Source organism: Acipenser ruthenus, chromosome 4, assembly GCF_902713425.1.
Source record: "Acipenser ruthenus chromosome 4, fAciRut3.2 maternal haplotype, whole genome shotgun sequence".
In the NCBI taxonomy this organism is placed as follows: Eukaryota; Metazoa; Chordata; class Actinopteri; order Acipenseriformes; family Acipenseridae; genus Acipenser; species Acipenser ruthenus.
The window spans coordinates 49,871,791-49,894,584 of NC_081192.1; the positions used below are offsets into that span (position 1 = coordinate 49,871,791).

At 42.3% G+C, this 22,794-nt stretch overlaps 1 protein-coding gene across 1 annotated transcript; it reads right to left on the reverse strand.

The window, feature by feature from the left end:
* Positions 1–10,201: 10,201 nt before the first annotated feature.
* Positions 10,202–22,155, reverse strand: LOC131737006 (uncharacterized). Its single transcript, XM_059023425.1, has 4 exons — positions 21,819–22,155; positions 20,256–21,617; positions 19,730–19,837; positions 10,202–10,290 (listed from the first exon to the last, which is right to left on the reverse strand). The coding sequence occupies exons 2-4, from the start codon at positions 21,247–21,249 to the stop codon at positions 10,202–10,204; spliced, it is 1,191 nt and encodes a 396-aa protein (XP_058879408.1). The 5' UTR covers positions 21,250–21,617; positions 21,819–22,155.
* Between the last annotated feature and the right edge of the window lie 639 nt (positions 22,156–22,794).

Consider the following 22,794-nt stretch of genomic DNA (forward strand, 5'->3'; position numbering starts at 1 on the left):
TTTTCATAATGAAGCAGTTTAAAAATGTATGGGTCACAGTGACCCACGTGGCGGTTCTAGGTAGTTCGAAAATCCGGCGGTTCTAGTGTTAAAGAACTAGAGAAAGGTACTTCTGAAATGGGTTAGAAAGAAGAATGTAAAAAGGTTCTTCCTTTCAGAGTAGTCTTAATAGTCCGATGACCTGTGATGATGCCACAGGCCACATTTTGGTTATGTAGTTGAATAATTTAAATTGTAAGGCTCAACTTTGTCCACTAATTTACCACTGTACTGTAGTACAGTAATCCGTTGTGTATGTACTCCATGCACTACCATTGCTGGTAGTGTCACGTGAGCTGTTCAGTGTGTTGATATGTAAATAAATCCTGTTCGTCTGCGGGGCATATCAACTTCAACCTCCATCTCGATCACCTGCCTGTCACTCAGCAGCGAATGCACGCACCCACACGGCAGACGGCTACCCTGTCACAAACACTAATACCCTGTATCTTTCTAAACAAGAGATTTAGGGGAGCTCCCTAACAAAAGCTGAATCTAAAAATAATAATTGTGTGAATATAGTAATTGTTACAGCTGAGTATAATGGTATTTAAAACAGGATTAATTTATCGAACTTCAAAAGTCTTCACTAAAACAATAAAACGTTTGAGAATCTATTAGGATGTTGGGCATGACACATTTAGTGAGTATTCCACTAACCTTTTCGACATTCCGTGTCTACTGCTCTTAGTAAATACAGTACTGTGCAAAAGTTTTAGGCAGGTGTGAAAAAATGCTGTAAAGTAAGAATGCTTTCAAAAATAGACATGTTAATAGATTATATTTATCAATTAACTAAATGCAAAGTGAGTGAACAGAAGAAAAATCTAAATCAAATCCATATTTGGTGTGACCACCCTTTGCCTTCAAAACAGCATCAATTCTTCTGGGTACACTTGCACAAAGTCAGGGATTTTGTAGGCATATAGTCAGGTGTATGATTAAACAATTATACCAAACAGGTGCTAATGATCATCAATTCAATATGTAGGTTGAAACACAATCATTAACTGAAAGAGAAACAGCTGTGTAGGAGGAATAAAACTGGGTGAGGAACAGCCAAACTCAGCTAACAAGGTGAGGTTGCTGAAGACAGTTTACTGTCAAAAGTCATACACCATGGCAAGACTGAGCACAGCAACAAGACACAAGGTATTTATACTGCATCAGCAAGGTCTCTCCCAGGCAGAAATTTCAAGGCAGACAGGGGTTTCCAGATGTGCTGGCCAAGCTCTTTTGAAGAAGCACAAAGAAACGGGCAACGTTGAGGACCGTAGACGCAGTGGTCGGCCAAGGAAACTTACTGCAGCAGATGAAAGACACATCATGCTTACTTCCCTTCGCAATCGGAAGATGTCCAGCAGTGCCATCAGCTCAGAATTGGCAGAAAACAGTGGGACCCTGGTACACCCATCTACTGTCTGGAGAAGTCTGGTCAGAAGTGGCCTTCATGGAAGACTTGCGGCCAAAAAGCCATACCTCCGACGTGGAAACAAGGCCAAGCGACTCAACTATGCACGAAAACACAGGAACTGGGGTGCAGAAAAATGGCAGCAGGGGCTCTGGACTGATGAGTCAAAATGTGAAATATTTGGCTGTAGCAGAAGGCAGTTTGTTCGCCGAAGGGCTGGAGAGCGGTACACGAATGAGTGTCTGCAGGCAACAGTGAAGCATGGTGGAGGTTCCTTGCAAGTTTGGGGCTGCATTTCTGCAAATGGAGTTGGGGATTTGGTCAGAATTAATGGTCTCCTCAATGCTGAGAAGTACAGGCAGATACTTATCCATCATGCAATACCATCAGGGAGGCATCTGATTGGCCCCAAATTTATTCTGCAGCATGACAACGACCCCAAACATACAGCGAAAGTCATTAAGAACTATCTTCAGCGTAAAGAAGAACAAGGAGTCCTGGAAGTGATGGTATGGCCCCCACAGAGCCCTGATCTCAACATCATCGAGTCTGTCTGGGATTACATGAAGAGAGAGAAGCAACTGAGGCTGCCTAAATCCACAGAAGAACTGTGGTTAGTTTTCCCAAGATGTTTGGGCCAACCTACCTGCCGAGTTCCTTCAGAAACTGTGTGCAAGTCTACCTAGAAGAATTGATGCTGTTTTGAAGGCAAAGGGTGGTCACACCAAATATTGATTTGATGTAGATTTTTCTTCTGTTCACTCACTTTGTATTTTGTTAATTGATAAATATAAACTATTAACATGTCTATTTTTGAAAGCATTCTTACTTTACAGCATTTTTTCACACCTGCCTAAAACTTTTGCACAGTACTGTATATTATATAATCTGGTTGCTTAAATAAGTTACTTAAGTGTAGTGCTTTTAACATTTTTTTTACATATTCAAAAGGGTAATTTTGTGCTTTAATATAAATTTTCTTTTCAAACTTTCCCACTGCATGTTATGCCCCTTTTTAAATTTAGGAATCATCATTAAACCAAAATACAGATGCTGTACTTTATCAACAGTCCTGAGCAAAGTCTGCTTTTTATGGATGGGTCTGCTTGTTCTATGACTGTAATAGTTTCAAGTACATGTTGTGCTGGCTTATTTACAACATACCTTAACCTTGCTTAAAATTCCAGCAAACATCCACTTACTTGGCACCCAGCAGGCGTATGAAATCCCAGACAAGGTTGAAAGAAATAGATCATTTTAGGAGTGTAGACAACAAACAGTTGACCGTACAACTTTACAGTAAAGGGGCTTTTGATGTTTTTTTTTTTTTTTTCTGGTTAACCAGCTCCTAAATGCTTGAGCCAGCAAGACCAGTTGAAAACCAGCAAACCACCAGCTCTGACTTGGTACTGTATACATCAGTGCTGGTCATTGTCAGTTACCCTCAGGGAACAATAGCATATTTATACTTGTGAAGTTAAGAGGTTATCACACATAGAATAAGGTATTTTAAATATATGTTTTTGTTTGTAATATAGTTTAAAAAAAATAAATTAACCAATAATATTACTAGTATTACGACAACGACTACAACGACCTCAATGACTAGTCCTATAACAACTAATACCAATAACATTCTACAAAGCCAAAAGATCCCTTGTGTTTTTTTGTAGGGGGTGTCAGAGAGTATACAGTCTAATTTTCCTGTGGCTCACATTACATATATTATGTGTTTCTTCAGTAAACATACTGCAGGCAGTCCTAATGTATTCTTATCATCAACTTCCCTGTAAGCTCTGGAAAAAAAAAGAAACAGATGTGTATTGTTGATATTCAGCTTCTGATATACTGACATTGCTAATTAAACATACATCAATGATTATCATGAATGAAAGCGGAAAAAACAATACCCAGAACTGGTAAAGAGGTATGTCGAGTTTGCTGTTTCTTTACACATCCAGAGTGTTCCTCTTGCAGTTGACGGTTCATGTTTGCAATGGCCTAATTTGGGGTGCATTGTTTGAAATGTATGAAATGTTTAACATTTTGGAAAATTAAACCCTGGAGGAATGAAAGCTGAAGAAAAAGAAAATTATTAATTATCATATTGTCAAATACTATATCATACTATAATCCTTATTTTTCTAACTCTGTTTATTGCAGTCTGGAACTAATCTGCTCCCATGGTCTGGATTTCTGCCAAAGCAACACTAAAACCTGGCAAAAACTCCACCCAGTCATTTAACACTTGGGAGGAACCAGAGTTTGTCCTTCAAAAACAAATTCAAGTCATGATAACTATCACAAATTCTCCAATGAAGAAAGAGAACATTTTTAAAATGTTATAATTTTGAAGCAATAATACCTGACCCAGCATCAGAAATGAAATGTTTTTTTCATCTAAGGTGCTTAAGGATATTGTTTCTTGCTTTTGGTGCTTCTTGGGTCTCAGGCAGGATACCAGCGTTTTCAAATGTTTTTCCAGTTTTCCAGCCATTGACATTTTATAATGTATTGTTATCAGTTGTCTTTAAGGAATGGAGCATTGTGGGTGTCAAGGAGTCACAGGCTTTGCAAATCTTGTTCTCAAAGTCTGAGTTTACTGTCATTCAGAAACCATTGTATAGATGAATAAAATAAAGTATTGTACATTTCTCAGTCAGCTGTTCTCATATACACCACCCTAAAACTGTAATCATGTTGTTTTGAAGTAATTTAAAAGTTGAAAATGAGAGTGAGTTGAACCATTGTTTAAAGCTGGGTTGCAATGAAACAGTCCCCCTTTGGCTTGGCAGACAGACACAAGGCGAGAGATGTCACTACGGATGCTGTTCTGAGATATTGAGCTGGACAATACTGTTTGAAGCTTTGGTTTTGCAATCCTATCCAGTGCACCCCACAGGAAATTATTGGAGACAGCTTTGGTGACTGTGGTGGCTACATCATGAACCACAACTGCTTTCTCTCTTTCCATTTTAAATTGTTCCTGCAGTTTGGAAGCTGCTTTTAGATCCTAGATTTAATGTAGAATAAATTCTTGACCTACTGGTCAACCACTCTGCACATGGCAAGGGGCTGTAGACTGCTACAGTAATCTTGTTTTGCACGCATGTGGTGTTTGTTGTAAAATTGTCTGTAGCTTTCCAATGTGTATGTTGATTGAGATTATTTAGTTCAACTTCAACACTAAGTCTGCTGGCCCAAAGCAGCAGCAATGCACGTGTGTTTTGCCTTCTCTGACATTCACAAGTGTGGTGTACTCAGGCCAGATAAATTAGTCTTTCAATAGGATTTGTATTTTAAAAGATGGGGGATGGGGGGGTGGGGGGCAAAATGTAAAAATTGTACAATACAAATTTTAATGTCATTTTTCAGCAGACATGGAGAAAAAACTGGAATACCTATGGCACTCAGCACCGAGGCAGTGGAAAGCTAGATGTCGTCCTTTGTACAGATCTAGTGTATACTGTTGATTTTTTATTTTATTTATCTTTCTTTTGAGAAACTAAAGACTCTTTTGGTTGCCCTGTTTAGTCTTGGTACTGCATTCAGCCCCACAGCATCTGAGAGTGTTAGGTTGGGTCAAAAGGACAATCAATTTTCACATGCTTACATTTATTACTGAACAAACCAATTTATTATGTCTGTCAGGGATTGGTGGAATGCAAAATGATATAATTATACAGATCAGTGACTATAAAAACAGACTATTGTCTGACAGCTGTTAACCATATTCACTGTGACTCACTGCTGACTATTTTGTTCACAGCAATTTGCTTCCATAAATTACGGATCATAAGTACAGGTTCAATTTTAATTTTTACTACGTAAATTACAATGTGTAAAAGGACACCCAATAAAGTAATTTGCAAGTGAAAACAATGTAGTTGGAAAACTTGAGATGTATGTGTTTTTTTTTTTTAATTCCTATACCATTGTACAGCCTCATGCCCCCTGAGGAACTTAAACTTCAGCTTACACAGGCATTCGAATTCTTTATTTCGGTTCTGCTTGAACAATATTTGAATGCGTAGATACTAAAAGTAACTCTCAGATTACTGGTAATAAAAACCTTTTACTGCATGCGTCTTATTTAATTTATTTCTTAACTTTCAATATAATAATAATAATAATAATAATAATAATAATAATAATAATAATAATAATAATAATAATAATAATAAAAACTTCTGTTGTAAGACTGTCTTATGCTCCTTGGCTAAATTGGCTAAACTTCACATATAACATACCGCCATGGTTAATGGTGAGGATGTGAAGCACAGATGTGATGTGTACAAGCAGTTAAAGTCTCCATATGGAAGAAGAGAGCTTCACAGGTTGTTTTTTTTTGTTGTTTTTTTTTTTAAACTACCTTCCTATTGATCAATGGATTTTGGACCAATAGGTGAGTTTCCATGGAAAAATAAAAAGAAGGCTCGCCTTTTTCATGCTATATTGGTAGTACCATTCAGGTAATTTGGGTTTCCATGTAGTTTTCTCCTTCCAAATGCAAATAACCTAATTAATATTAAAATACGGGAGGGTATATTTAAATGTTCCAATTTGGCCTTGCACGACTATTGATACTATCCATCTTTCTTAAGCTGGGTTTACATGAAGTTTTTAGTTTGTGTTGAAGCACCGCAAGTGCAGCCTGCCTCACGTGGCCACCAAAATAATTAATAAAAAAGTGAGGGAAACAAAACGAAAACCCAGACATAGCATCACTCAAATACAAAATAAAAAACATTCCATAAGAAAGAGCTGTTTACTATCCTTGTATTATTTGCTAAACATTTTTGACTGCATATATATTTATTATAAACCTGTTATACACGTACATATATAATATATACAAAATCGAGAGATGTAGGGTTGTGGTATTAATTATAATTAGGGCTTCTGATTTTGTTTTAACCGATAAAAACTGATAAACCACCCCCAATACAAAAAAAAAGATTTTATCCAATAAACACAGGAAAAACACTAGTTGCTACTCAATTCACGTTGACTTGACCCCTTTCCCAGTGAAAACAGATTAAAATAAATAACCTGCAAAAACTGCTTTGTGCAGTGCAGTTGGGCAATATCCCTCCTTCCTGATTTGTATGTCACATTGATTCTTTCTGAATACTTAAACCCACCCCAACTACTGAGTGGCAGCACATTCCTACATTTCAATTGGAGGATTGTAACACGTTTGCAAGATTTAAAACGAGATGTTCTTGCTCGCTAGATTCAAAGCTATATTCCAGTTTGATAGGGAATATTTACACGCTCTAAAACAGAATTGCAAATTGTGGCGAAATGTAAAGAAATGCCTAAATACACAAAAACCCCAGAAGAATATGCCCGTGGACATAAGGATTTCATTGTGGAAGACAGCAAAGAAAATAAGGTACAATTTAAAAACTGCAAGTACTGTCAAGTTACTATACTATACATATTGTGACATATTTTCATACAGTGTATAACTCAAAAATAGCTAAAAAATAAGCACAGAAAAATGAAATTAATAAAAACTGAAAAACAGAAGCCCTAATTATAATTATATCAAAAATTCCAAGTCTTGTATTAAGTAATAGTTATATAATATGAATTATTCATCATCAATGACTTGAACAATGGTAAATGTTAATAATCCAATTACATTTTATTTAAGCGTTAACATCCATTGGTGATTGATAGCACAAAAACAACACAGATATTGCAACATATTTCTCTAGACAGTAGTCGGCTAGTTTAACAGTTATAGTATATTACAATATAGATGCGCAGTATCTATCTGAACTGAAGACCATTCTTTCAGGAACAGTCGTAGTAGTGGAGTGTGGCAATGTGGTTTGCAGTGCTCAGGTGTACAGGTGATTCAGGTGCTCCAGACAAGGAACAAACACAAAGTTCACAATTCAAGTTCTTTAATTTCCTTGACCAAAGGTTTTAAATAATAAAGCTGGCTCTACCCAGCAATGGGTATTGCCAGCGCCAAAAACAAGGGGTTGCAGTCCCAAAATAAGAATGCAAACACAAAACACGTAACACATTCACAAACAACACGTCTCCAGACTGTGTGCTCTGGTGTAGGTGCGGTGCTCTGAGTGGTGGTGGTTTGTGCGTTCAGGTCCGGGCTGGCTTCTGGTTGCAGCACCCGGCTTCGTATCAGCCATCTGGCAAAGACAAATACAGGCTTTTTATCAATGGAAAAACACTTCATTCATGTTTTGCCATCCTTGTTTCCTCCCATTAACCACAACAAAGGACACTATTACGGCGTCACATCCCCCTAAAGTACCCTAAGCCCCGCCCCCTACAATAGCTAGTTCAATCACGTCTCCTCCTATTCATGAATGAAACTTTGCTCACCGTACTACGGCAATGACTCCAGGTACCGTAACGCTGCCCTCTTTCTGAATGGCTGGCTTCCGACTGCCCCTGGAATTAACTGCCCAACCATTCAGTACAAAGCCCGCAGTTCCTGTTGTACAGTGCCCTCACAGGTTGAGAGGGAGATTGTTGATTCGGATTAATTCACTCTTTGTCACATGGAGTCATCGTGAATCTCCCGAATAGCCCACAGAATTCTATCCTGGTCCAGTTTATATACAGTGGCTCTCAAAAGTATTCACCCCCCTTGGACTTTTCCACATTTTATTGTGTTACAACATGGAATCAAAATGAATTAAAAGTCCATAATGTCAAAGTGAAAAATAAAATCTACAAATTGTTCTAAATTAATTACATATACAAAACAGAAAATAATTGATTGCATAAGTATTCACCCCCTTTAGTCAATATTTGGTAGAGGCACCTTTGGCAGCAATTACAGCCATGAGTCTATTTGGATAAGTCTCTACCAGCTTTGCACATCTAGACACTGCAATTTTTGCCCATTCTTCTTTGCAAAATTGCTCAATCTCCGTCAAGTTGGATGGGGACCTTTTGGTGAACAGCAATTTTCAACTCTTTCAGATATTCTCAATTGGTTTGAGGTCCGGGCTTTGACTGGGCCACTCCAGGACATTGACCTTTTTGTTTTTAAGCGACTCCAGTGTGGCTTTGGCTGTATGTTTGAGGTCATTGTCCTGCTGGAAGATGAATCTTCTCCCAAGTCCCAGGTCTTTTGCAGACTTCAGCAGGTTTTCCTCCAGGATTTCTCTGTACTTTGCTGCATCCATTTTGCCCTCTATCTTCACAAGCTTTCCAGGCCCTGACACAGAGAAGCATCCCCATAATATGATGCTGCCACCACCATGCTTCACGGTAGGGATGGTGTTCTGAGGATGTTAGGCTTGCGCCAAACATAGCGCTTGGCGTTGAAGCCAAAATGCTCTATTTTGGTCTCATCAGACCATATAATCTTCCACTTGGTCTCAGAGTCTCCCACATGCCTTCTGGCAAACTCTAGCCGAGATTTTATGTGAGTTTTTTTTTCGCCCCTATTAAATATACATTTTCTAAATTTTATTTTACTGTTATTTACTGTTAAAATGTTATTTTACTGTGGTAAATACTAAATATATACACATTTAATATTTACACATATCAGTTTATATAAAATGTACATGTTGCAGTTATGGGTGTGCTTCAACGGGCGATTGATCACATGACTAATCCCTAAAGGTTTACTGGATAGAAGAGGAATTGGGCAAACAGCGTTTTGCTATGTGCTGAATAAATACCACGGATTAGTTCCACAAATACCACTCGTTCGAGCCTCTCTTTTTTGTTTTTGTAAAAAACAATGGGTGACTCCAAATGTATATAAAAAAAACACGTAAGAAATGCAACTGACTTTTTTTTTTTAAAGATGAAATTAAATTAGATTGATACTGATGGCTAAAAAATGCTAATGGTTCAAACTGTTATGTTATCTCTAGGATTGTAAATATATATTATATATTTTTTTGTCAAACTGTATTTAATGTTTATGAACCCAGTCAACCAAATTTAGATTCTCCCTAGCTTTTGTGATGTGCAGTTCGTGAACGACTCGTTCTTTCCGGTTCAAATAAACCTATGTAAACAATCTTAATGCGGTCTACATTGATTGGTTTTGTGTCATTGAATCAGTGAATCAAATGAACGAAATGAATCGATTCACCAAACTGAACTGAATCAAATGAATCGAGTCACTAAAAGGAATCGAACTGCCCATCACTGCTCCGCACTACTACCAGGCAAAGTTAGTAGATCACCGATTCACTTATTGTCCCGCCCATCGAGCATGATTGACGGTAGCTCGAAAAGATTGTGCCAAAATGAAAAGACGAAATAAATAAAGAAATAAAAAACAAAATAAAAAGCGAAATAAAAAACAGAAAAAAGAAATAAATATAAGTAAATAAATTAAAAAAAACGAAATAAATACATAAATAGATAAATTATTAAATATATTTCAGTTTCTACTTATTTATGTATTTATTTCGTTTTATATTTATTTATTTATTTATATTTGTATGTATTTATTTCATTTTTTATTTATTTATTTAATTATTTATTTAAAATTTTATTTATTTATTTATTTATTTTTTAATTTTGGCACAAATTATCCTCCATACAAAGCAGGATCAATTTTACTTCAGAAGTTAATATTTCATTCGGTGTGAGCCACCTGTCAGATATGGAAACCATGTCCTACTATTATCAACGTTTCAGTCAAGGCGCCCTCCTACTCAGCAATGGACAATACACTCATAGAATGCTCCTGATCAAATCAATAGGTTTTGCAGCAACCTCAGAGCAACGCATTCTTCATCCTCTCAGCTTCTGCAGCGGCATCAGATCTTTGCATTCTTCATCTCTGCCCGAAGCCAGCCCCATCTTCGCTCCATCTAAACCGCCTTAACACTCAAATACCAATATCCACATTCAGCAGCTCTTGCGCGCTACAACTGGATAAGGGTGTCTGCTTAGAAAATAAATAATAATAATAATAATACAACACGCCACTGCTCACTACTGATGGCAGTCCACCATTCACTAGTACAGATCTGCTTCAGCAGATCTCTGCTTTCTACAGCTGGGCCACTGCACACTACTGACAGCACTCCATCGTTTACTTCCTCAGATCTCTGCACTGTTCAGCAGATCCCACTCTCTACTCCTAATCACTGCTCACTACAGCAGATTTCGACTCCCTCTTCAGATCTGCTTACTGTTGCAACATGCAAAAGTTGCTTTAGTTTACCATTTAAATCTGCAACTGTCCTCCTCCAGAGCTCCCAACGCTCCATCTTGCCTCCAATACTCAGATCATGGCAGCCATTTCGCTTGACTTCCTCGGCAATCTAGTCATATGTCCGCTCATCCACTCAGATACTACAAGCATCAATACATGGTGAGAGACGTGGTACAAGACTGGAATTCTTTCTTGATTATGAGTTGAGGATCCACTATTAGGAGAATGACTGGAGTTGTGAAACCCAAATCTCTGAATGTGAGTTCACCTTCTCCATTCCAAGCAGACATGATAGTAGCAAACCGCTGATCGATCCAGTATTAAGTAACACATAGGATGCTCTCACCATTCTCGTCTCCAGATCCGGCTTTCTCCCCAATAATTTTAGATCGGAGCAGCTACTTCTGCAGCCAGAGCCAACATCAATCTCCGTATAATCAAAAACATGGGCCACTGGTCCTCTGTTGCAGTCAATTCATACATCTGTTTATCCCCTACCGACATAGCAATAGCCATCAAAGATTAACTAGCATGCCCGGAGTGGGGGCCACCTGACCGCCGGGGCCACCAGAGGTTTTCCCCTTCTAGAAAGGGATTTTTTCCTCTCCACAGAGTGGCAGGTAATTACATAACCAAACCACACTAACACTATTTTAACCTCTCCAGTTTGTCTCGTATGTCCCTTCCTTTCCTATCTTTTCCAGCTGTTTCTTTTATGTTATGCACTGGTGCGACTCTATTGTTTGTCTCATGGTGAGGATCTCTGCGTTGAGTCGGGGGTCCATCCTCTGGGGGGTAAGTGCGGATCCACTCCCCCGACCTCAGGTCAGCCACGCTAACTCGTCCTCGCACTAGGGGGGTTCTCACCGAGTGAGTCAGAAGGGACTACCTTACGTAGCTCATGCGCCTGTTCTACCTCACCACGTGAGGCGCTGTCCTTCCTTCACTCGGGACGTGGCCTGCTTTACGCTCTCAGTGCCCAAGTCCCAGACTAACCCATCTCTCTGTTGCAGGTTCCGATGCGCAATCCCCTCGCAAAATTTGTGCCTCGCAAAAATGAGTGCTTTTGCACAAAAATTTATATTTTCCAACATGACAAAATGTGTTTGTGCCCTGCAAAACCACCTGTGCATTCATTACCAATATAGCACAAATGCTATATTGGAATACAGTGCTCCCTTCACTATAAGACTCTCGATTATAAGACGCCTCAGATATAACCCTTTTACAGCATGCAATATTTGATTCATGCAATATTTCTACAGTAAATATAGTACCGGTGTTTTTCAAACTGTAAACAACTTCTCAGTCTAACTTCTGTTTCTGTCTCGCCCTTTTGATACAGTATCTGAACTGAAGAAAAGCTGTGCTGGCACTTTATAACACATACATCTTATTCAGCATTTGTTTTATAACTAAATAAATATTGGGCCTTGTGATGGGGTGCCAGCTCGCCTCTATAATTTGTGCTTATTATTGTTATTTTTACTGTTTTTTTTCATTATGATTTTCATTAGAATTCTTGTTTGATTTGGATCGGCAGGGAGGGGGTTAAATTCCTCCCTGCAAAATACATGTGAGAATGTGGCTGTAACCCTTTGTCGGGAAGTGTGGTTTGGAGTGGTTTTGTTCGAAGAGACACAGAGTAAGTGTTTTCTGTAGAAATACTTGTTTAATTTGATTTATTTTGTTCCGTGTTTTGTTTGAAAGCCTTTGTTTGGTGTTTATACCTTTTGTTTGGCCCTCGTGCCTTTTTATTTTGTGTTTTTTTATCAATTAAAATATTTTTGTTTCACTGCATTTTCTGTCTCTGAGTATTCCCTCTGCTGCTATCTTGCCACAGGCCTATTATGTGGTTATCTTTCCTAATGTATTTACTTTTTTGCTGCGAGAGAAGCTGCAGCTTTCTCTGGGAGACGAGACACTTGAGCTTTGCTTCAGCCCCGCTCCAGCAGCCGAATCTGGGGCAAGCCCATTCCCTCTTCTCCTCGCCCGACCCGCTCTCCTTCTCGCACTTGGTTTGCTTCTCTGTTGCTTCGAACTGAACTCCCGACCGCCATTTAGCCAGGCTATTTATAGTTTAAAAACTGCTAATGTCAATATTCCTCAGACGGGTCTACACTGAAATGTAACCTGCACATGGAGTGCAGAATCAAAGCTCAACACACATCGGTAGCATTGACCCCCAAAGTTGCATGCCTACCCCCACAAATATATAAATAAGCTACTAAATGGAGAAATGACACAATGGACCACAGGATAGTCTAGGCTATTCAACATATAACTTAAATAAAAATATATTGTAGTTACTTGCTAACTGGATAAGTGTCAACATGGAGACGGACAGAATATCTCTGCAGCATCAAACTCCACTCTTTAGTTTACAGAAACACGCCTGTCAGCTGGTGTTCAGAGTAGCTCCGACTCGTGCTCCTTACACTATACATAAACATATTTGCAGAAATGTGGACTGTAAAACAAACCCACAATGCTGAAAACACTACTCTATTTGGAAGCCCCGAAGACGGGAATCTCAGCATGGAGCCGGCCAAGAACACTGCCTGTGGATGTAGTCTGCACATGTGTATCCCTTACTCATACTCCTGCTGAAAGTCCCTTCCAACTGCCCCAAGTTATAGTTGCAGAACAAATGCTCGCACAGCGTAGCTATCACAGGGGAGCTTACACAGGGTAGTGCTGCGTGCGCAACTCATTCACGTTGTGCTTCATTCACCCTCAACACCCCTACCATGTGACCATAATACCCCATGAACCTTAGGTTTAGGGTTAGGTTATTGTTATGAAATAAACTTTGTTTTAGTACCTAAATTTTTACCCTTATCGTGTGATTGGGCTGTAGCATATAATGATGCGCACGCAGCACTACTCTGTATGAGCTGCCTGTGAGAGCTACACTGTGGGATCCTTCTTTCTGCAGCAATACCCCTCTCATCTGATCTGGGGACGTCAACCCTCGGCTACCCTGTCACAGGGTCCTACAGGTTTCATTTTATCTGCAAGACAATGTACATTTAGTCAGTGTACAGTGTCTTGTCTAAATAATGTAATGTAAACACAGAAGGCATAGCTAAGATTTCAATAGGACAGGAATGCTGAATGTTAAACAGAAGACCTGGTGAAAAGTCTTTGCTGTTTGCCAAATGCAAGTGGAACATTTTTGGCTTCGTTTCAAATCCAATTATTCTCCCAGGCTACATCTCACACATGCATGCAGCGAAATGTTGGGTATATTTTTTTGTACTATAAAGGATTAATGTAGTTTGCCTTGGGTGGCAACAAATTATGACTAACTCAGCAAGCAAATATTTCCTGTTGCTATCTTCGTAGAACGCCTGGAACAGTTAGCAGTGGCTACCTATCAATTCCACCCATCACACAGACTGTAAGGTGACTAATGGAATGTGAGAACAGAGATAGAATTGAATTCTAAATGTCTGTTTTCATATCATAAACCCTAGGCTCCACAGCTGTGGGGTTTTTTTCTGTAGTTTGTTATGTTTGTCAGAGATGGTTTGCATTATCTGATGCTGATCCAATTCCAGCCTGCACTGAACGACAGTGCGCAAAGAGATAAACTAGAAGCTGGAATGTGTGTTTATTTGTTCAGTTCCCTTGTCTATGCTTGGCATTTTACTAAATGAGATACCTTGATAAGGAGTTAACATTTTTTGCTGATTTTTCAAAATTTCCTTTCAGGTAGTTTATCTGTTTCTTGGAATAACAAATTAAAACAAAACCTTTATCTTTGTCACATCTAGGTACAGCCAAGGAAGTTGAAACAAACTCATTTTCCAAGGTAAATGATTACATTATCGTTCCATTTATATGAATTTAAATGAGGTGTGTGTGAGCGTGTGTGTGTGCGTGAGCGTGTGAGTGTGTGTGTGTGTGTGTGTGTGTGTGTGTGTGTGTGTGAGCATGTGTGTGTTTGTGTGTGTGAGCACGTGTGTGTGTGTGTGGACGCACTGCACAAGCCTTCATCCTGATTGACAGAGCCTGCACAGGGTAGCACTGGACTCAGCAGTGGTGCTCTTTATCTAGGAAAAACCTATATGTGGTTGAAGGAACTAAATGCTTTAGCAAAAAATGCCAGTTTCTAGTTTCATGCTCTTGCACCAGGGTGGTTGCCCCAATTGATGTATGTAAAGACTGGGGTAATAGTGGTGAGTGATAACTCCCCAAAGAAATGCAGTATTATGTATTGAAGTTGTAGATGAACAGATACACACATGCATTATTCATCAACACTTTGAATTATAACTAAGCAATACATATGTCAGTCTGGAGGCAAAAAGCAACCCCATTCTGGGACTGTCATCATCAGCACAAGAGGTACTGCAGTCAACGTCTAGGGGGGGCAACAGTATACAATACCGATAATACATACTGTCAGGTTCACCTGTGACTGGTATTATAGTGCTACCTGTATACCACACATTTCCTCATTATAAAAATCAGAATATATTTTATATGGTCCTACTTTGTCTACACAATCAAATCAGCGAAATTGTAGAAAAAGCATGTAATAAGAAAAGATAAAAATACATCAAATTTATTTACCTCCTTTCGAGAACACTGTGCTGAAACCCAGCCTATGGAAGCTGTTCACTAGGTCAGCGACAAACCCTGCATAGCCCAGCACCATCTACATCTACTGCTGTCCTGTTTAAAGTACATTTTCAAATATTAAAAAAATAAAATAAGCAGTTCTCAAAACCTTGCAGTTTGTAGGCTTGTTACAAAACAAACCCACCACAGTGTACATGGCGTTTAAATCCAAAAGCCACACAGGAAGTGGCACCGTACCAGTAAACAACAACCGATAGGTGGTGCTTGAAAAATCAGAACATCCTTTAATTTAAGCAAATAACTTAAATGTGTTCAGCGCGATGATAAGAGGACCAGTAATTGTGGCTAAAGCCAATATCAGATGAAAAAAAAGGATTTTAAAGTGTTTGTTATCACTCCTTCATGTTTTTTCTCCTCCTTAGGGTGACATTTAACACAGCTGAATGCCACACACCACGCAGTGACAGTGACATAAGCCTACATTTGTATTTTTTATTTTCAGTACATTCATGTTATTGCATGTCATTCTGTTCCTCAGTTTCAAATAAATATTATCTGGTGCTAGTGTTTGTTGATCCTCACAGGCCTCCCACAGTTTGGCGTGTACTGCTCAGCAACACTTCTTTCCACACATTCCATCACAGATTTGGCAGACTGAGAGCCTTCTTTCAGTGCTCCAAAGGCAGTTGTCTTCTTTCTTTTACTTGGCCCAAATGTAAGCAAACCATAATGAGTATGCTGTAGTGCTGCAGTAAGACTAGCTTTAAAAATGGGCTCAAGGAGGACTCAAAGATGTTAAGCTAAGGTGGTTGCAATCAATCACCTGACTAACTTACTGACATTTTACAACACGACTGGTTTCAAAATATGGCTTGAACTGCAGCTAAAATAGCCCATATCAAGATGCGAATCATATGGAAGGCTGTGAACGTGTGGGTTGTAGTGCGTGGTGAATGGGTGATGCAGGTGCTGCAGACAGGGACACAACACAAAGTTCACGGTTCAAGTTCCTTTTATTCCTTGACCAGTAATTAAATAATAAAGCTGGCTCTACCCAGCAATGGGTATTGCCAGCGCCAAAACAAGGGGTTGCAGTCCTGAAATAATAATCGCAAAACACAAACACAACACAGACACGTCTCCGGACAGTGAGTGCTCGAGTGCAGGTGCGGTGCTGGATACAATGATGCCGGTTAAGTGCAGGAGCGGTGAAGTCCGGGTGAATCGCTGGCCTCAGTCTGCAGCTCCCAGATCCGTGCTTAATCAGTCTGACAAAGACAAAGCACACATGGTTGCAAAAACAAACAAAACACTTAACTCTCCTTCCAAACAGTCCTCGTTTCCTCCCATCAACCACAACAAAGGAACTGATTATGGCGTCACGTCCCCCTAAAGTACCCTCAGCCCCGCCCCCTCCGATAGCTAGTTCAATCACGTCTCCTCCTATTCATGAATGAAACTTTGCTTACCGTACTAGGGCGGGGACTCCTGGTACCGTGACGCCATCCCTTTCCTGAATGGCTGGCTTCCGACTGCCCCTGGAATGAACTGCCGAAACATTCAGTGCGGGGCACGCAATTCCTGCTGTACAGTGCTCTCACAGGTCGAGAGGGAGATTGTTGATTCAGATTCATTCGCTCTTTGTCACATATCCCACCACTCAGAGTGGAGCCGAAGGAACACTCGACTGAATCTACCTTGCCCATTACACCCCCCTCCCGGGAAAAGTAATCCGCATTTTGATGATCTCTCCCGGCACGATGTGTCATGAAATACATGAAGGGTTGCAGCGCCAGATACCACCGAGTTGTCAGGGCGTTGCTATCCTTCATCGTGCTTAACCATCTGAGTGGGGCGTGGTCAGTGACAAGATTGAATGAATGACCCAAGAGGTAATAGCGTAACATCTGAGTGGCCCATTTAATGGCCAGACATTCCTTTTCTATGACGGAGTAGTTGCGCTCCCGAGGGAGCATTTTTTTACTTATATACAGGATTGGGTGTTCTACTCCATAGACCGGCTGGGACAAGACCGCCCCCAACCAACATCCGAAGCGTTGGTGTGGAGGAGGAATTCCTTATCCAAATCTGGTGTGATTTGGGCAGGGGCTTGGCAGAGTCGTTGCTTAAAGGCCCCCTGACATTCTCCTGTCCATTTAATTAAATTTGGTGTGCTCTTTTTAGTGAGGTTCACTAGGGGGTTGACCGCTGTGGCGTACTCGGGGATGAATCGGCGGTAATAACCGGCCAACCCCAATAGAGACCTCACCTGGGACTTGGTTTTCGGGATTGCCGCACCCATCAAAGCCTGGACTTTGGTGGCGACGTGTTTCACCTGCCCATGTCCCATAATAAATCCTAAATATTGGGTTTCTTCTTTGGCAAATGCACATTTACCCAAGTTGGCTGTCAGCCGGGCTACCGTCAGAGACTGCAAGACGGCTGCGACCCTAGCCAAATGCTCCCGCCAGGTGGAGCTGTAAATCACCATATCATCAATATACGCTGCTGCATATTCACAATGTGGCTGTAAAACCTGGTCCATTAGTCTCTGAAAGGCAGCGGGTGCACCATGTAGCCCAAACGGCATGGTTGTGAAATGAAACAGACCATCAGGGGTAGAAAATGTAGTTTTCTTACGTGATCTGCAGGTTAAGGGGATCTGCCAGTATCCCTTCGTCAGGTCCAAAGTCGAAATGAACCTCGCCGTTCCAAGTCTGTCGATAAGCTCGTCGACCCGAGGCATGGGATATGCATCGAACTTGGCAATAGCGTTCACCTTGCGGAAATCAACACAGAAGCGGTTGGTGCCATCCTTTTTGGCCACTAGCACAATTGGACTGCACCACTCGCTCCTGGAAGGCTCAGTCACCCCAAGCTCAGGCATCGCCCGCACCTCTTTGCGAACGCCACCTCGTCGACTTTCCGGGATCCGGTAGGGTCTCTCTCGCACTGTGACACCTGGGGGAGAGACAATGTCATATTCAACGAGATTAGTTCTGCCGGGCTTATCAGAAAAAACATCACTGAATTCCTCAATTAACCTGCGCAGATCTCTCTGTTGATCTGGGAGTAACTGTTCCCCCATCGGAATGTTCTGTATGCTAGGAGCCTCTATACAGGGTCATCCTCTACCTCACCTGGGGCTATAAATAAGGCTTCCCTTGCCTGCCAGGGCTTTAATAAATTGACATGGTAAATTTCCTGTTCGTTGCGGCGGTCGGGCTGCCGAATTTCATAATTCACTTTCCCTATAGCCCGAATCACCTAATATGGCCCCTGCCATTTAGCATATAGCCTGGATTCCGACGTGGGAAGAAGCAGCATTACCTTGTCTCCTGGCCGAAAGGTCCGAATCCGTGCATTTTTGTTGTAATGCTGCTGTTGCCGGTGCTGAGCCGATTTTAAATTGTCCTGGGCCAAACGACCGACCAAATCCAGGCGATCACGGAGTAGGAGCACATGTTGTACTACGTTTTTGGACGAGCTTTTGTGTTCTTCCCACCCCTCTCTCAACAGATCGAGGATGCCGCAAGGCTGTCGACCGTACAAGAGCTCAAAGGGGGAGAACCCTGTCGAACTCTGTGGCACCTCTCTCACTGCAAAAAGGAGGTAGTGGAGAAGCGATGCCCAATGTTTCTGCTCCTGATTCACAAATCGTCTCAGCATCTGCTTTAATGTTTGGTTAAAACGTTCCACCAAACCGTCTGACTGTGGATGATAAACAGAAGTCCGGATGGGACGTATTTTTAACATTTTATACACCTGCTGTAGCATTCGAGACAGAAAGTTAGTCCTGTGATCAGTCAGTATCTCTTTGGGGATCCCTACTCTCGACATAATCTGCACTAATTCTTTGGCTATTGCAGCAGCACTAGTGGACCTCAATGGAACTGCCTCCGGGTATCGCGTTGCATAATCCACCACTACTAATATGTGCGTATACCCGGAGTCAGAAGGTAGCAAAGGGCCCACTATGTCCATTGCAATGCGCTCAAAGGGAGTGGAAATTATTGGCAGTGGGACCAAAGGGGCGGGGCGCACTCGACCCGGCGCTACTCGCTGGTAGTCTGGGCAGGTGGCTACATATTTCGACACTTCACTATGAAGCCCTCCACAATAAAATAGAGCCAATATGCGTTCCCTCGTCTAGTCGGCTCCCAAGTGTCCTGCAAAGGGGATGTCATGCGCCAGCCTCATGACCTCGGGCCGACAGGAAGGAGGAACCATCAATTGTGTTACAGGCTGTCCTGTGCCCGGGGCAGGGTTTACCCTATACAGTAATTGCCCCTTGATAATGAAGTGCGGATATACCAGCGCCCCAGCGCCTTCAACATCCTTACCTTCAATAGACCGGACCTGTCCCCAAGCGTGCACCAGTGTGGGGTCGTTTTTCTGGTCCCACATTAGGTCCGCGCTTGAGCCCCACATGTCCAGTACATTGAGAGGGGCGGGAGTAACATCTGCCCTGGATGGCCCAGTAACCTCGCCCTCTCGGTCACACTGCGTACCGACTCCCTTCGAGTGGCGTTTGATACCATCCACGCTCTCTCCACCAGTCCCCAGCCTCGTTTCAGAGACGCACCTTCCCATTTTTCGATCCGTCTCTCTTTGTTTTCCTAGGACGAAAAAGGGAAGAGAACAGGTCAGCTTGCAGGGGAAAAATCTCACCAATCGTTTCCCCTGCTCTGTCTGCCACGGTTACGTGTGCGGTCGGGACTGCCTTCTGGATTAATTGCCGATACTGTGGCCAGTCCCGGCCCAGAATTACGGGATGCGGCAGCCTTTCCACCACCCCCACTGTGAGGTGGCGTTGTGTCTGACCTATCAACACGTATGCTTTTAGGGTGGGATATGTCGCCGTGTCTCCATGGATGCAGGAGATTGCCACCTTGTGGCTGCCACGACATACCGCCTAAGAGAGACGTCTGAATTAAGGTCTGTGACACTCTGAGTCCACTAAAGCCTGGGTACTCACATTACCAACCACCACATCAATAATACAAGGCCCCTCCCAACCATTTCCCCGTTCCTTACCTGCTTCACATGCCAGATAGCATGTGGCCACGTTGCACTCCATTGCCGAGGGGCACATGCGGGCGATGTGTCCAGGTTCATGGCACCTAAAACAGACAATACTAGGGGCAGAAGGCACTGGGGTTAGCGATCTGTCCTGCTGCTGATAAGGCAGTGGGTCGGGGGTAGCAAATCTACCCCAGCTGGGGGCCAACCGCTGACTCCATGGTGAGGAGGTGGGTCGGCCCATTGGAATCGGTGGTTTGGCCGGTCGGGGTCCCAGGGGAGGAGAAGGTGTTGGTGGTACTGCGGGCGCTGCTCCTCGGCTGGTGAGAGGAAGAAGAGGGTTCAGTAGTCCTGTTTTGATGGAGACCCGGGAGTCCTCAAAGTCCTCCGCCAGTTTGACGACGGCCTCCAGGGTGTCTGGGTTGTGACGCCGTATCCAGTCCTGTGTCTCCGTGCCGAACACATGGCAGAACTGCTCCAAGACTATTGCCTCGCCCATCTGTGCACCGGTCTTTTGTGCAGGGCTAAGCCAGTGCACCATGTGTTCACACAGTTTCTGGGCGACCACCCTGGGACGGGTCTCGCGTGGTCTCCGGTATTCCCGGAAATGCAGCCGATGGGTTTCCCCCGTGATGTTGAGGCGTTGGAGGATGGCCCGCTTGACTAGGTCGTACTGGCTAGCCTCCTCGTCAGTCATGGCTTGGTACGCTGCCTGAGCCTCCCCGCTCAGACAGGGACCCAATTGACTGGCCCAGTACTCCTTTGGCCATTGCGCAGTGGTGGCCAACCGCTCAAAGGCAACCAAGTACGCCTCGGGGTCATCCTCTGCTGTCATCTTCTGCGCCCGTGCCTTAGGGGGCGCCATCACAGGTACCGCTGGTGCCTGACGTGCGTTCCCTAGCCCGACCCTTTCTATCGGCGCCGTGTATCTCTCCTCCCTTTGCCTCTCCTCCGTCTCCCGTCTCTGTTCCAGCGCTTGCAACAGCGCAGTGAGCGTAGCAACGTCCATCTCCCGTAATGACACCACGTGTGAACGTGTGGGTTGTAGTGCGTGGTGAATGGGTGATGCAGGTGCTGCAGACAAGGACAAAACACAAAGTTCACGGTTCAAGTTCCTTTTTATTCCTTGACCAGTAATTAAATAATAAAGCTGACTCTACCCAGCAATGGGTATTGCCAGCGCCAAAACAAGGGGTTGCAGTCCCGAAATAATAATCCCAAAACACAAACACAACACAAACACAGACACGTCTCCGGACAGTGAGTGCTCAAGTGCAGGTGCGGTGCTGGATACAATGATGCTCAAGTGCAGGTGCGGTGAAGTCCGGGTGAATCGTTGGCCTCAGTCTGCAGCTCCCAGATCCGTGCTTAATCAGTCTGACAAAGACAAAACACACACGGTTGCAAAAACAAACAAAACACTTAACTCTCCTTCCAAACAGTCCTCGTTTCCTCCCATCAACCACAACAAAGGAACTGATTATAGCGTCACGTCCCCCTAAAGTACCCTCAGCCCCGCCCCCTCCGATAGCTAGTTCAATCACGTCTCCTCCTATTCATGAATGAAACTTTGCTTACCGTACTAGGGCGGGGACTCCTGGCACCGTCACGCCATGCCTTTCCTGAATAGCCGGCTTCCGACTGCCCCCGGAATGAACTGCCGAAACATTCAGTACGGGGCACGCAATTCCGCTGTACAGTGCTCTCACAGGTCGAGAGGGAGATTGTTGATTCAGATTCATTCACTCTTTGTCACAAAGGCATAGTAAACTGACATAGTTTACTGGTATGGTTCCCCTCTTAGATAACCTCTGACAACCTGAACCTTTTGCCACTTAACAATGAACTAATCCATGTCTGTGTGAACTTCACAGAATTAGGGTCCCAGTGAAAATATTTTACAGTTTTACATTCAGTGTTGTCTCCACTATATAAACATTCTCCAGCCAAAGTTTCTCTATAAAACAGTGATTCCATTACAGGGTTGCTGTTGAAACATTTCTGTTCTGATTCTGATTTGAATCTGAAGCATTTCCAGATGAGTTTAAATCACGGTTCATTCCACCCAGTTTGTGTGTAATAGAACCTGCCATGTGGAAAGTTTATTTAAAGTAGGAATAGTTATTTCATTTTGGGAGGGTTTTTTTTCTTTCTCCAGCACACAGTTTGTTTATTTTCTTACTCCAAAGACTTTGTTAAATGCTAGGTGGAATAAATTATTAAAATCTCACCACATGGGAAACACATCAATTAGCAACAATGTCTTTTTATCTAGTGCTAGTTATTCTGTAGATGAAATAATTTTCTTTTTGTGTATGATTTGCTGAATTCATAGGCCCATCATTTTCAGAAGCAGTGTGCTTAATTGCTTTATTGCTTCCCTTCATTTTACATGAAAAGGACCCTTCCTCTTCAGAAAAGGTGTTAGATGATTTTTGGCTCTGTGAAATTGTAACCCTAGAATTACATAAAGTTCAGAAGTTACTAGAATAAATTTGTATTGGAGCAAAAGCTTTAGAAATATCAGAACAATTTCAGACATCAATGTTACACC